General features: G+C 48.0%; 1 protein-coding gene across 1 annotated transcript in view; it reads left to right on the top strand.

Annotated features, from left to right (window-relative positions):
* ATP8A2 (ATPase phospholipid transporting 8A2) overlaps positions 1-13,614 on the top strand; it is a 1,255,085-nt gene that overhangs the window by 378,295 nt on the left and 863,176 nt on the right. The window contains exons 11-12 of the mRNA XM_073583121.1: positions 4,928-5,093; positions 6,209-6,336. Coding sequence (XP_073439222.1) covers positions 4,928-5,093; positions 6,209-6,336 — 294 coding nt within the window. The remainder of the gene's footprint in view (positions 1-4,927; positions 5,094-6,208; positions 6,337-13,614) is intronic.

Here is a 13,614-nt window from a genome sequence, read left to right as displayed (position 1 = left end):
GTTTGGTAGTGAGTGACAGTGGCCGAAATCTAGTGGCAGCTCTGGGCCTAGGCAACCTCACTCACATACCATGTCTGGCACACGTGCTCAATTTGGTCATGCAGAGCTTTCTGAGGGACTATCTGGATCTTGATGCACTGCTGCACAAGGTTCGCCTAGAGTGTGCTCACTTGCGGCGTTCCAGCATGGCAAGATCGCACATTGCATCTCTACAACGCCGATTCCGCCTGCCAGAACATCGCATCATATGTGACCTCCCCACCAGGTGGAATTCAACGTTACATATGTTGGAGCGGTTGTGTGAGCAACAGGCAGCAGTAATGGAGTACCAGCTGCATCAGGCGCAAACAGGTCGCACTGTGCGCCGGACACACTTCACCACCACTGAGTGGGCCACTATGAGGGACATCTGCCAAGTTTTGCGTGCCTTCGATGACTCCACGTGGATGGCCAGTGCAGATGATGCACTAGTCAGCATGACTGTCCCCCTTATCGGTCTGCTTCAAAATACCTTACAAGCACTAAGTGAGGAGGTTTTTGAAGAGGTCGAGGATGAGGAGTCAGAAATGCCATCTGCTTCTGGCAAGTCTGCGCAACGTGCTTCCACACAAAGGCCCAGGCAGGGGACACTTAGTGAGGAGGATGACGAGGAGTCAATGGAGGAGGAGGAGCACATCTCTCCAGAGGAGGGAGGTACACAAGGCTCTAGTAGTCAGTGTGTACAGTGAGGGTGGGGTGATGCTGAGCAGGCTGAGATGCTGCCTCAAGCTGGGGACAGCGTTTCCGGTCCAGTTGGCAGTCTGCAGCACATGGTTGATTTCATGCTGCAGTGCCTGTTAAATGACCGCCGCATCGCCATCATTCTCCACACGGCTGATTATTGGGTGTACACCCTCTTAGATCCTCGCTACCGGGACAACTTACAAAGCCTCATACCACAGTTGAACCGGGAGCGTAAAATGCGGGAGTACCAAGAAACACTTGTGCAGGCCATCATGTTCTCCATTCCCCCCACAAGTGTTGCTGGTAGTGCTTTTCAAAGCAGCCATGTGGGTAGAGGCAGTAGAGGAAGCTCTGCACAAAGAGGTAGCAGAGGCAGTGCCGCAGGACAAGGCAAGGGCAGTATGGCCCAAATGTGGAAAAGTTTTGTGGGACCGCCACAAATGGCTACACCATCACAGACGGCTCCAGTCAGCAGGAGGCAACGTTTCCGTCAGATGGAGACAGACTACTTGTCTTGCCCTGTTAGTGTACTCCCAGATGGCTCTTCCCCGTTCAAGTTTTGGGTCTCTAAGCTGGATACATGGCCAGAGCTTAGCCAGTATGCATTGGAGGTGCTGGCTTGCCCTGCTGCCAGTGTATTATCGGAACGTGTCTTTAGTGCTGCAGGTGGTGTGGTAACAGACCGTCGCACGCGACTATCCGCCGATAATGTTGACCGGCTTACTTTTGTGAAAATGAACAAGGCCTGGATCTCACCTGAATTTGCCAGTCCTCTTCCAGAATAAATAATTGGCTGGCAACAGGATCCAGGTCTCCTGTTGTGTTCATGTTTCTATGACCTGAACTTTATTTCCTGGGCTACAGCAACGCCCGTTGTTGCTCAGAAGTGCTGTCCACACAGACAAAACACTCGTTCATGTGAAAGTGGGGTTCGGTAACGTCAGCTGATCCCCTGCTGTGTGGAGGGCAAAGTGTCCTGCTCCCTCCAAAGTCAAAATACCTCCGATTTACACCTGGCTCCTAGTAGGCCTCGGCCTACACCATGATTGTCCCTGGGCTCCAACAATGCCAGTTGGTGCTCGGAAGTGCTGTCCACACAGAAAAAAACACTCGTTCATGTGAAAGTGGGGTTCGGTAACGTCAGCTGATCCCCTGCTGTGTGGAGGGCAAACTGCTGCTGCCTCCAAATTGTAACTACTTCAGATTTAAACATTCTCTGATTTGGCCTCTGTCTCCACTCTGTCTCTAGTATTTCCCCTGACCTCCAACACCGCCAGTTCCTGCTCACAGTTGCCGTCCACGCATTCCACACTTGTTCCTGTGTTCCTGGTGTTCTGTAACGTGAGCTGATCCCCCAATGTGTGTCCGGCACTGTCTCCTGCGCTGTCCACCCTCCCACTGCAAGTGGTGGGAAAGTGGACAGAGCAGGAGACAGTGGCAGACACACATCAGGGGATCTGCTGACATTACAGAACCCCAGTAACACAGGAACACGTGTGGATTGGGCAGACGGCTACTGTACGCATAAACTGGCGGTGTTGGTGGTCACGTGAAATCCTGGAAACAGAGTGGAGACAGATGCCTAATTGGAGCACGTTGACAGTCTGTTGTAACCTACAAACAATCTAAAACTACCACCAAGTAGGCCTCGGCCGACACCATGATTGTCCCTGGGCTCCAACAACGCCAGTTGGTGCTCGGCAGTGTCTTTGGCACAGGTACTCCCTGTTGCCCAGCCTGGTTCCAGCACGCCAGCTGTTTCCGGGTAGTGTCAAGGTCACTATACCAACAATCCGTTGTCCTGTCGTCTTGCGGCCGGGTTAGCCGACTCTACGGTGCCTGCAGTTTAGGTGACTCCTATGTGGGCTGCGGGAACTGGCACTGAAGGCTGGATCCGTAGTGCCAATGGGACATGGACCCCCTGTAGGACTGTGGGTTTCGGTAACTGCGGCCGGCTTGCGGCCTGGCTACTTTGCTTTGGATGGGTACCTTCTGCTACCCACCCGGATTCCAGCACTGTCAGCTGGTTCTCGCCAGAGCCTTTGGCCTAGGTGCCTCCATCTCGGTATCCGAGGTCCAGCACCGTCAGCTGGTCCTTGGTAGTGCTTTTTAGCACAGGTACCTTCTGCTTAGTAACCGTGTTCCAGCACCGTCAGCTGTTCCTCGGTAGTGCCATTGGCTCTTGTAGCTTTTGCTAACCATCTGGGTTCCAGCACCGTCAGCTGGTTCTCGGCAGTGTCTTTGGCACGGATACTCCCTGTTGCCCAGCCTGGTTCCAGCACGCCAGCTGTTTCCGGGTAGTGTCAAGGTCACTATGCCAACAATCCGTTGTCCTGTCGTCTTGCGGCCGGGTTAGCCGACTCTACGGTGCCTGCAGTTTAGGTGACTCCTATGTGGGCTGCGGGAACTGGCACTGAAGGCTGGATCCGTAGTGCCAATCGGACATGGACCCCCTGTAGGACTGTGGGTTTCGGCAACTGCGGCCGGCTTGCGGCCTGGCTACTTTGCTTTGGATGGGTACCTTCTGCTACCCATCCGGGTTCCAGCACTGTCAGCTGGTTCTCGCCAGAGCCTTTGGCCTAGGTGCCTCCATCTCGGTGTCCGAGGTCCAGCACCGTCAGCTGGTCCTTGGTAGTGCTTTTTAGCACAGGTACCTTCTGCTTAGTAACCGTGGTCCAGCACTGTCAGTTGGTCCTCGGTAGTGCCATTGGCTCTTGTTCCTTCTGCTACCCATCTGGGTTCCAGCACTGTCAGCTGGTTCTCGCCAGAGCCTTTGGCCTAGGTGCCTCCATCTCGGTATCCGAGGTCCAGCAACGTCAGCTGGTCCTTGGTAGTGGTTTCTAGCACAGGTACCTCCTGCATAGTAACCGGGGTCCATCACCGTCAGCTGTTCCTCAGTAGTGCCATTGGCTATTGTTCCTTCTGCTGCCACTAGGGGTTCCAGTACTGTCAGCTGGTTCTCGCCAGTTTCTCAGCCTTCTTGTACCTTCTGCTACATTTCCAAGATCAAGCTTTTTGAAATTGTCTTTGGTAATCCTTATTGATCTCCATGACTACGACCCTGATGACGACGACCCTGAAGACCACACCAAAGAAGACCAGAAATATGACCCTAAATAATATGACCAAGAGGACAAAGAACATGAAGACAACCACCAAGATACAAAACAAAAGACAGAAGAACAAGAAGCAGAAGAAGCAAAAGCAGAAGAACAGAAAGCAGAAGAACATTAAGCATAAGACTAAAAATCAGCATAGAAGAAATCAAAATTATAAGCAGAAGAAGACTAAGCAGTAAATGGGGGTGAGTCCGTTCCGCCTCGTGGTGCCCCTGGAAAATGCCTGCTGCTGCAGGCCAAACTGAACGCGGAAAAATCCTGTTGTAAATCTTTTGTGACAGGCAGAACGTAAGGTGTAATCTTATAACTTTTATAGATAAGTACTACAGGAATGCCTGTCACCATAAGAAAATGAAGAAAAAGAAGAATAGGAAGAAGATGAAGAAATAGCATATGAAAATTAATAATAGCTGAATAAGAAGAATATGAAAAATGGAAAAAAAAATTAATGGGAAGAAGGTGAATAAGAAGATGAATAAGGTGAAGAAAAAGTTGATGAAAAAAATGCTACTGCTGCGGATCATGAAGGAGAAAGTGTGGGAGAAGTACAAAAGAAGGTGAAGAGCATGGAAGTTGTGAAACATACATATCTGACAAAATATAAAAAAGTTAACATAGTCAATATCTTTTTAACTCCGAACGTCTTGAAAAAAAATTTGGAATTAATGCTATGCCATGTGATTTGAATAAACCACTATGCCTTTATTGTCTCCTCCACCTCCCACAATACATTCTACATGATTCTTATTTGTTTTCAATTATGTAGAATTAGCCAACAAGGAAATAAAGGGCTTTTTTAAATTCCGATACCGGAAGTCCCATTGACTTGAATGGGACTTCCGGTATCGGAATCGGCGATACCCGATATTTTTTTCGTATCGGGCGATACCATCCGATACGATATTTTTGGGTATCAAATGGTATCGCTCAACACTAATGATGACTGCAATATATTAAGAGGATAAAAACTTTGATGGGAGTGATTTTTTTTTAAATTGAGGACCGTCCAATGCAAAATTGCATGGCGTTATGACTTTCATAGCATGTGGACCATCTGGGTGTCATTTTCCTCATTGTTTTTGTAGAACTCTACTAAGGCACCACTGAAGAGGTCTAACGTAGAGAAAGTCACCAACGTACAGATCTTGGTCCTGTTCTGCATCCTCCTGGTCATGGCGCTTGTTAGCTCTGTTGGGGCTTTGTTATGGAACAGAAAATATCAGGAAACTAACTGGTATCTGGATGCTAATGGTAAGTTCCTACCATGTCAGGTCTGGTGCTTGTTGATTCATTATTGCCCTAGAGAATGTTTAAGTATTGTTTTTTTATTTACTGTATTTTAGATTTAGTCCATAATTCATTGCTTATTTTATTGTAGCGCTTCAAATTCCCTGCCTGCCGCCACCACTATAGGGAGCTTATTGGATACTGTTAATATATTAAAATTAGCTCCCCTATTTCTGCAAGAGAAAACATTTTAAAGGAGACCCGTGATTACCATTTATTATTCACCGTAGTTATATAATTTACTGTACATCCTTATGACATGCAGGTTCTTTTTCTTTTTTGCGTTTATGTTCTCTCATTATGGCTTCCATTGTTTTCGGAGAATATGCAAATCGCCACAAAATGTAATTAGAAAGTCACTGGTAAAATACTGGAGGGGAGATATGTGTCACTGAGGATGTTGGCTTCAGTGATATGAACTTGGAAAAATGCTCCAGCACACTAAGGGCTGAGAGAGTTTCATTGCATATGAAGAATATGGGATATTGTTGTCACATACAGTACATAACCAGTACTAGCCAGAAATTCCAGCAGCTTCTTTAATATTGCTGTAACCCTCTTGGCAGCCTCCCAGACCAATTATCACGTAGTCTTTTCATCACTTTTTGAGGTACCTCTAGTTCTAGGTAATGTCACAGTTGTTCCACATGTGAACCACGTCTTGATGACCATCTTCACAGTGTTTCATGGTATATCTAATGTCTTTAGAAATTTTTTGTGCCCTTCTCCTGACGAATAACTTTAAGCAACGAGATCCCTTTGCTATGTTGTAAACTGTTCATGGACCATGACTTGTGTCGTAAAATGCAACTAAGACAGTGTCAGGAAAGTCTTCCTAGAACAGCTGAACTTTATATGGGGTTAATCAGAATCACTGTAAATGATGGCAGTTGTGTTCTGACTACTATGCAAGATGAGTGTAAGTGTGATTGGCTAATGCTGAACACAACCATATTGTAATTCTCAATACAAGAAATGTAAGCAATGCATGTCATAGGGACCACTGTCAAAATCAGCATAATTGTTATATTACCTAAACAAGCAATCAATTGTTTCATTGGGTCCACTTCTCTCCACAGAGGCCATTTCTAATAATTTTGGGTACAATCTACTCACATTCATCATTTTGTACAACAACCTCATCCCCATCAGTCTCCTGGTGACCCTGGAGGTGGTGAAGTTCACTCAGGCTCTTTTCATTAACTGGGTGAGTGATACATAGAGTCAAAGTTTATCTTAAATCGATGGTGGGCTTTATTCAAAGAAGAAATATCCTCTTTGGAAACCTTTACCTATGATAATGCCAAGAGAACTGGTGCCCGCTTATAGAGCTGCCTCTTCTGGAGTTCATATAACCTAAGAGACTAAGAGAAAGGAATATAATCCACCATCTCAACAAAGTATCAAAATTTATTGAATACAGAAATTCATCAATACATAAAAACAATAGATCACATAAATCAGTACATAATAGTAATGGCGACAGATGTACAGAAGCAAAAGAAAAACTGAGCACCCACAGACCAGAAATGCATGTTCAAGTAACTCAGTACATATGAACAAATATGGAGGCCATATAGAGATATAATTGTATGGTCTATATATTATTTCATAATATAGATAAATTGGCCAACCATATAAATATATGGAGACTAGTTAAAGTGGTTGTCCACTACTAGGACAACCCCTTCTTGATCTAAATATTTTGCCCTAATAATATAAAAAAAACCCCTATACTCACCTCTCGTGCTTGCACCATTCCAGTGGTGTCGGCACTCGTGGTCCCAGAGCTCTTGTGCTGTGGAATGGCATGTGGTGCCCGGCATCTAATCAGCACAGGCGTCGGGTTCCTGCAGCTGCACAGTGGAAATCCAGAGCCTTGCATCCAGCCGTCTCCCATTCTCCACTGACCGCTCAGGAGCCTGCACAGCAATCTCAGCGTCCCAGACGCTCTGCTCAGACCAGCTCTGTTGGACTGGTTGTTGTTGCTACCTCTGGGTCAGCAATAGCAGCGCAGGCTGCCCTGCAGCAAGCCACTCCAGAGGCTAAGTCCTCTCGTCGCGCTACTGGGCATGCTCACGAGAATATCTCCCATTGGAGATTGGGAGTCACATGCTCAGGTCCTTCTGCTGATCTGATTGGTCCATCTCAGAGATCTGGAAGGTCCCGGAAGCGCACGGCTATCAAAGGCCATGCGCTAGTATAGACTCTAATTGCTACTGTGTGAATGTTGATGGCTGTATGGACCGCAAATGACTCATTAAGATTCCCCTCCCTCTGATATTATGAGTGTGTATAGGGATCTAGTAATAGAGTCAGCGCCAGTCAGTGACAAGCTACAGGCCACAGTACTCATCCACCACAGTGCTAGCGTCCGACAGTGCGCCTGCTTCTGGGCATTGTCGTATAGCGGCAGTGTCTGTCGCCGCGCTGCAGTTAGCAGCTTGGCGTCCGCGGCTGCGACGCTACACGGACGGTAGGTCTAGATGGACGCTGACCTTAAGTCTGGGCCTAGTCCTGTGACTGTATACCGTGCGTGCACACCGCTGAGACCTGTGAGGTCAACAGTCTCGGCATTTATGTTTATGCCTTAGGCGCCTCTGTGATTATAACAGAGCTCGCCAGCACTCGCGGGTGACGTTCAACCCGCGTGTGCCATACCGCCATATTGTGCGTCTGCCATTATATAGCAGCAGTTTAACACCTCTGCACGGTGGACCCCGGGCGGCGAACGCACTTTCTGTTATTTAATATTTAGTGCGTTCCGCTGTCCCTAATATTATACTAGCGCCAGGGTCTGGCTAGTAATGGCAGACAAGCAGCAGCTACTGTAGGACATTCGGCAGCTGGAGGGCAGGTTGGCGGCTCTCGAGAGTCCCACCTCAGCTGCGAATGCTACTGCGGCCACTGTTCAGGCAGTCGCAGAGGCTGTCTCTCGTATGCCCACATCCACGCCTGCACCGACATTATCCCGTCTCCCGATGCCCGACAAGTTCTCGGGTGACAGTGCCACCTGTAGGGGTTTTGTGAACCAGTGCTCTATTCAGCTTGAGCTACTGGCCGCACGGTTCCCTACAGAGCGGGCTAAGGTGGGGTTTATTATCTCCCTCCTGTCGGGCAGGGCATTAGAATGGGCTATGCCATTGTGGGAGCGTCATGACCCTGTGGTTCTGAGCGCTACTCTGTTTCTCACGTCCTTAAAGCAGGTCTTTTTGGGACCATGGGTCACTCACGACACCTCTCTTCAGCTATTAGCCTTAACACAGGGATCCCACTCGGTCAGCCATTATGCCGTCCGATTCCGGACACTGGCTTCTGATCTGGAGTGGCCTGATAAGGCACTCGTCCCTGTGTTCTGGAGAGGGTTAGCGGAGCATGTCAAAGATGCCCTAGCTACCAGAGAGGTCCCCGCAAGTCTGGAGAACTTGATTGATATTTCCACCCGCATCGATCTCCGGTTTATGGAGCGCGGGCTGGAGCGTGCGCAATCCAGACAAAGGGTTAAGTTGGCTCCCACTTTCTCCGAGCCGCTAGAGCTTCCTGCTCAGGAGATTATGCCTTCTGAACCCATGGAGGTGTCTCGCACTGGTCCCAGGCTGCGTCCCGTGCGAAGCTCCGCACGCAGTTTGGTCACTCGGCTAACGTGTCCACTACGGTTAAAAAAACGATCACGTCCAGTGGTCATAGGTGGGGTTCTTTCTGATATGAAACCTTTCTCCTCCAAACCGGTATTCCGGGGGACGTTAGATATCGGAGCGTCCACCTGGGAGATAGAGGTCACGGTGGATTCCGGGGCAGAAGGGAACTTTATGTCCTCGGCCTTTGCCCAAAAGTACGCTATTCCGCTGGTGTTGCTGCCTCAACCCTTGACCATAAGGGTGGTTAATGGTGCACCTTTACCATCTCAGGTTACCCACCAGACAGCACCTCTAGGTCTCTCAATCTCTCCATCCCACCGTGAGATCTTGTCCCTGTTCATTTTGCCAGATTGCTTCGACCAGGTGCTTCTCGGAGTTCTCTGGCTCCGTTGCCATTCCCCTCATATAGAATGGACTTCGGGGAGTATACTGGGGTGGAGCAAGGACTGTGAGGGAAGGTGCCTGAGAGGCAGTGTTCAAGTAGCCTCCACGGAGGTGCCCGCGGATCTCTCCGCTCTTCCCAGACAATACCACCAGTACGCGGACGTGTTCTCCAAAAAAATCTGCTGAGACGCTTCCGCCGCACCGTTCTTACGATTGCCCGATAGACTTATTGCCAGGCACGGAACCTCCTAGAGGCCGTGTGTATCCTCTATCTCTCAAACAACATGAAAAAGACCATGCATATATGCGTAGGATCACCATGCACAATACCAAAAGATTTATAGAAAAAAATATATTTTATTATTTGCAGAGCCTAAAAACACAACACACAAATTAAAAACACTTAAAAAGGTCCATAAATGGAATATGCACAATTTACAAAAGTTCAAAAATAGAACAATGAATTTAATGTTACCACTGGCCAGATAATGTTCAATATTTTATTAATGCACTTGTTGTACTACAAATATACCTTATATGAATGCTGCTAATATATACTTATAGGTAGGTGGCATGTGACCAAAATGCAATACCCACTCTCAGGAATGACAATAGAGATGGAAAATACAAATATGAAATAAGTGGCGCATAGCCAGAATGTAATATCCACTCTCAAAAATGGTAAGAGGACAGAGTATACAAGTGTCAGTCAAAACTTGTTGTATGCTAAACTCCTAAGCCCTTGATATAAGGGTAAGGGAAACCGCTAGCCTAGAAGCAAGCTAATACAGTGGGGAAAAATAGTATTTAGTCAGTCAGCAATAGTGCAAGTTCCACCACTTAAAAAGATGAGAGGCGTCTGTAATTTACATCATAGGTAGACCTCAACTATGGGAGACAAACTGAGAAAAAAAAATCCAGAAAATCACATTGTCTGGTTTTTTTTTCATTTTATTTGCATATTATGGTGGAAAATAAGTATTTGGTCAGAAACAAAATTTCATCTCAATACTTTGTGATATATCCTTTGTTGGCAATGACAGAGGTCAAACGTTTTCTGTAAGTCTTCACAAGGTTGCCACACACTGTTGTTGGTATGTTGGCCCATTCCTCCATGCAGATCTCCTCTAGAGCAGTGATGTTTTTGGCTTTTCGCTTGGCAACACGGACTTTCAACTCCCTCCAAAGGTTTTCTATAGGGTTGAGATCTGGAGACTGGCTAGGCCACTCCAGGACCTTGAAATGCTTCTTACGAAGCCACTCCTTCGTTGCCCTGGCGGTGTGCTTTGGATCATTGTCATGTTGAAAGACCCAGCCACGTTTCATCTGCAATGCCCTTGCTGATGGAAGGAGGTTTGCACTCAAAATCTCACGATACATGGCCCCATTCATTCTTTCATGTACCCGGATCAGTCGTCCTGGCCCCTTTGCAGAGAAACAGCCCCAAAGCATGATGTTTCCACCACCATGCTTTACAGTAGGTATGGTGTTTGATGGATGCAACTCAGTATTCTTTTTCCTCCAAACACGACAAGTTGTGTTTCTACCAAACAGTTCCAGTTTGGTTTCATCAGACCATAGGACATTCTCCCAAAACTCCTCTGGATCATCCAAATGCTCTCTAGCAAACTTCAGACGGGCCCGGACATGTACAGGCTTAAGCAGTGGGACACGTCTGGCACTGCAGGATCTGAGTCCATGGTGGCGTAGTGTGTTACTTATGGTAGGCCTTGTTACATTGGTCCCAGCTCTCTGCAGTTCATTCACTAGGTCCCCCCCCGCGTGGTTCTGGGATTTTTGCTCACCGTTCTTGTGATCATTCTGACCCCACGGGGTGGGATTTTGCGTGGAGCACCAGATCGAGGGAGATTATCAGTGGTCTTGTATGTCTTCCATTTTCTAATTATTGCTCCCACAGTTGATTTCTTCACTCCAAGCTGGTTGGCTATTGCAGATTCAGTCTTCCCAGCCTGGTGCAGGGCTACAATTTTGTTTCTGGTGTCCTTTGACAGCTCTTTGGTCTTCACCATAGTGGAGTTTGGAGTCAGACTGTTTGAGGGTGTGCACAGGTGTCTTTTTATACTGATAACAAGTTTAAACAGGTGCCATTACTACAGGTAACGAGTGGAGGAAAGAGGAGACTCTTAAAGAAGAAGTTACAGGTCTGTGAGAGCCAGAAATCTTGATTGCTTGTTTCTGACCAAATACTTATTTTCCACCATAATATGCAAATAAAATGAAAAAAAAACAGACAATGTGATTTTCTGGATTTTTTTTTTCTCAGTTTGTCTCCCATAGTTGAGGTCTACCTATGATGTAAATTACAGACGCCTCTCATCTTTTTAAGTGGTGGAACTTGCACTATTGCTGACTGACTAAATACTTTTTTTCCCCACTGTACATCACCAGTCCAGTCAAAGAGAGATATGGAAACAGTCGCCCCGTCATCTAAAGAGCAGCCGTGCAGCCAAAGTGGTACATAATAACCCACGCGTTCCGACACTCAAGGTGTCTTTTTCAAGGTGAGCATCTCCCCGAGATGGAGGCTATATTTCAATATATCCGGCAGAACCTGGCAAGAGGTTTTATCAGAAAGTCGGTGTTGCCGGCTGGTGCAGGGTTCTTCGTGCAGAAGAAGAGTGGAGAGTTACGTCCCAGCATTGACTACAGACGTCTCAGCGCCATTACAGTAAAAAACAAATACCCTCTTCCGTTGATCTCTGAGTTGGATCTACAGGGGGCGTACAACCTGATCCGCATTCGCGAAGGAGACGAGTGGAAGACAGCCTTTAATACCAGGAATGGCCACTGTGAATATTTGGTCATGCCCTTTGGCCTCTGTAATGCGCCTGCTGTCTTCCAGGATTTTGTAAATGACGTCTTTCGCTATATGCTCTCTACCTTGGTGGTGGACTATCTGGATGACATCCTCATATTTTCTCCAGATTTGACCTCTCACCGGAGAGACATCTGCAAGGTCATCGACCGTTTGCGGGCGAATTCTCTCTTCGCCAAGCTGGAGAAGTGCCAGTTTGAGCAGGAGTCCTTGCCGTTCCTGGGCTACATCATCTCGGCTCAGGGGTTGGATATGGATCCTGCCAAATTGCAAGCAGTAATGGACTGGCAGGAGCCCTATTCTCTCAAAGCGGTGCAGCGCTTTTTGGGGTTCGTTAATTACTACCGCCAGTTCATTCCCCACTTCTCCACACTGGTAGCTCCTCTGGTTGCCCTCACTAAAAAAGGAGCTAACCCCAAGGCTTGGTCTGAACAGGTCTCCAAGGCCTTCTCATCCTTGAAAACCCATTTTGCCGGCGCTCCTATCCTATACCGTCCCGATGTGGATAAACCTTTTATCCTAGAGGTGGATGCCTCATCCGTCGGTGCAGGAGCAGTCCTTTTCCAGAAGGATGCTCAAGGTTGGAAGCATCCCTGCTTCTTCTTCTCTAAGACCTTCTCACCGGTGGAGAAAAACTACTCCATTGGGGACAGGGAGTTGCTGGCAATGAAGTTGGCCTTTTCCGAGTGGAGACATCTCCTGGAGGAAGCCCGGTTTCCCTTCCAGGTGTACACTGACCATAGAAACCTGGTCTATTTACAAACGGCCTAGCACTTGAACTCTCGTCAAGCTAAGTGGTCGCTCTTCTCCCGCTTCTGCTTCACCTTGCACTATCTGTCTGGAGAGAAGAACGTTTGGATGCTCTCTCGTGCTCGGTGGTCTCAGCGGAGGAAGAGGAGGCTGAGCCTCGGCTAATTGTCCCCACTGAGAGCCTGAGGACCATGGCTCCGGTCGTTCTTGAGGCAGTTCCGCCGGGCAAGACATTTGTCCCTCCTCGCCTGCGACCAGAGGTCCTCGCGTGGGCACACGCGTCCAGGGTGGGTGGTCACTTGGCAATAAGCGGACCACAGAACTCCTGGCAAGGTCTTATTGGTGGCCGCACATGGCTCGGGACACTAAAGAGTACATTCAAGCATGCGTCTCTTGTGCTCGGAACAGGTCTTCTAGGCAGAGGCCGGCTGGGTTACTGTATCCTTTGCCGGTGGCAGACAGACCCTGGGAGATGGTCGGCATGGACTTTGTGGTCGGTCTGTTCAAGTCCGGTGGCAGCACGGTCATCTGGGTGGTCACCGATCATTTTTCTAAAATGGTGCATCTGGTGCCACTCACGCAGCTGCCTTCCGCTCGCGGTCTCGCCACACTGTTCATAAAGCATGTATTTCGTTTGCACGGTATGCTGGACAAAATAGTCAGTGACCGAGGTCCCCAATTTGCGTCTCGGTTTTGGAGGGAGCTCTGGAGTCTACTCAGTATCGAGCTAAACTTGTCCTCCGCCAGAGAGAGCCAATCAAACTCTGGTCAAGTACCTGCGACATTTTGTTTCTGCCAGGCAGGATAACTGGGCATCTGTACTACCATGGGCTGAATTTGCCCTGAATAATGCAGTGGCTGATTCCACTGGTCAGAC

This window comes from Dendrobates tinctorius, unplaced genomic scaffold (genome assembly GCF_039654945.1).
Source record: "Dendrobates tinctorius isolate UK_male_01 unplaced genomic scaffold, ASM3965494v1 ptg000075l, whole genome shotgun sequence".
Lineage (NCBI taxonomy): Eukaryota > Metazoa > Chordata > Amphibia > Anura > Dendrobatidae > Dendrobates > Dendrobates tinctorius.
This window is presented reverse-complemented; position numbering and strand designations above follow the sequence as displayed.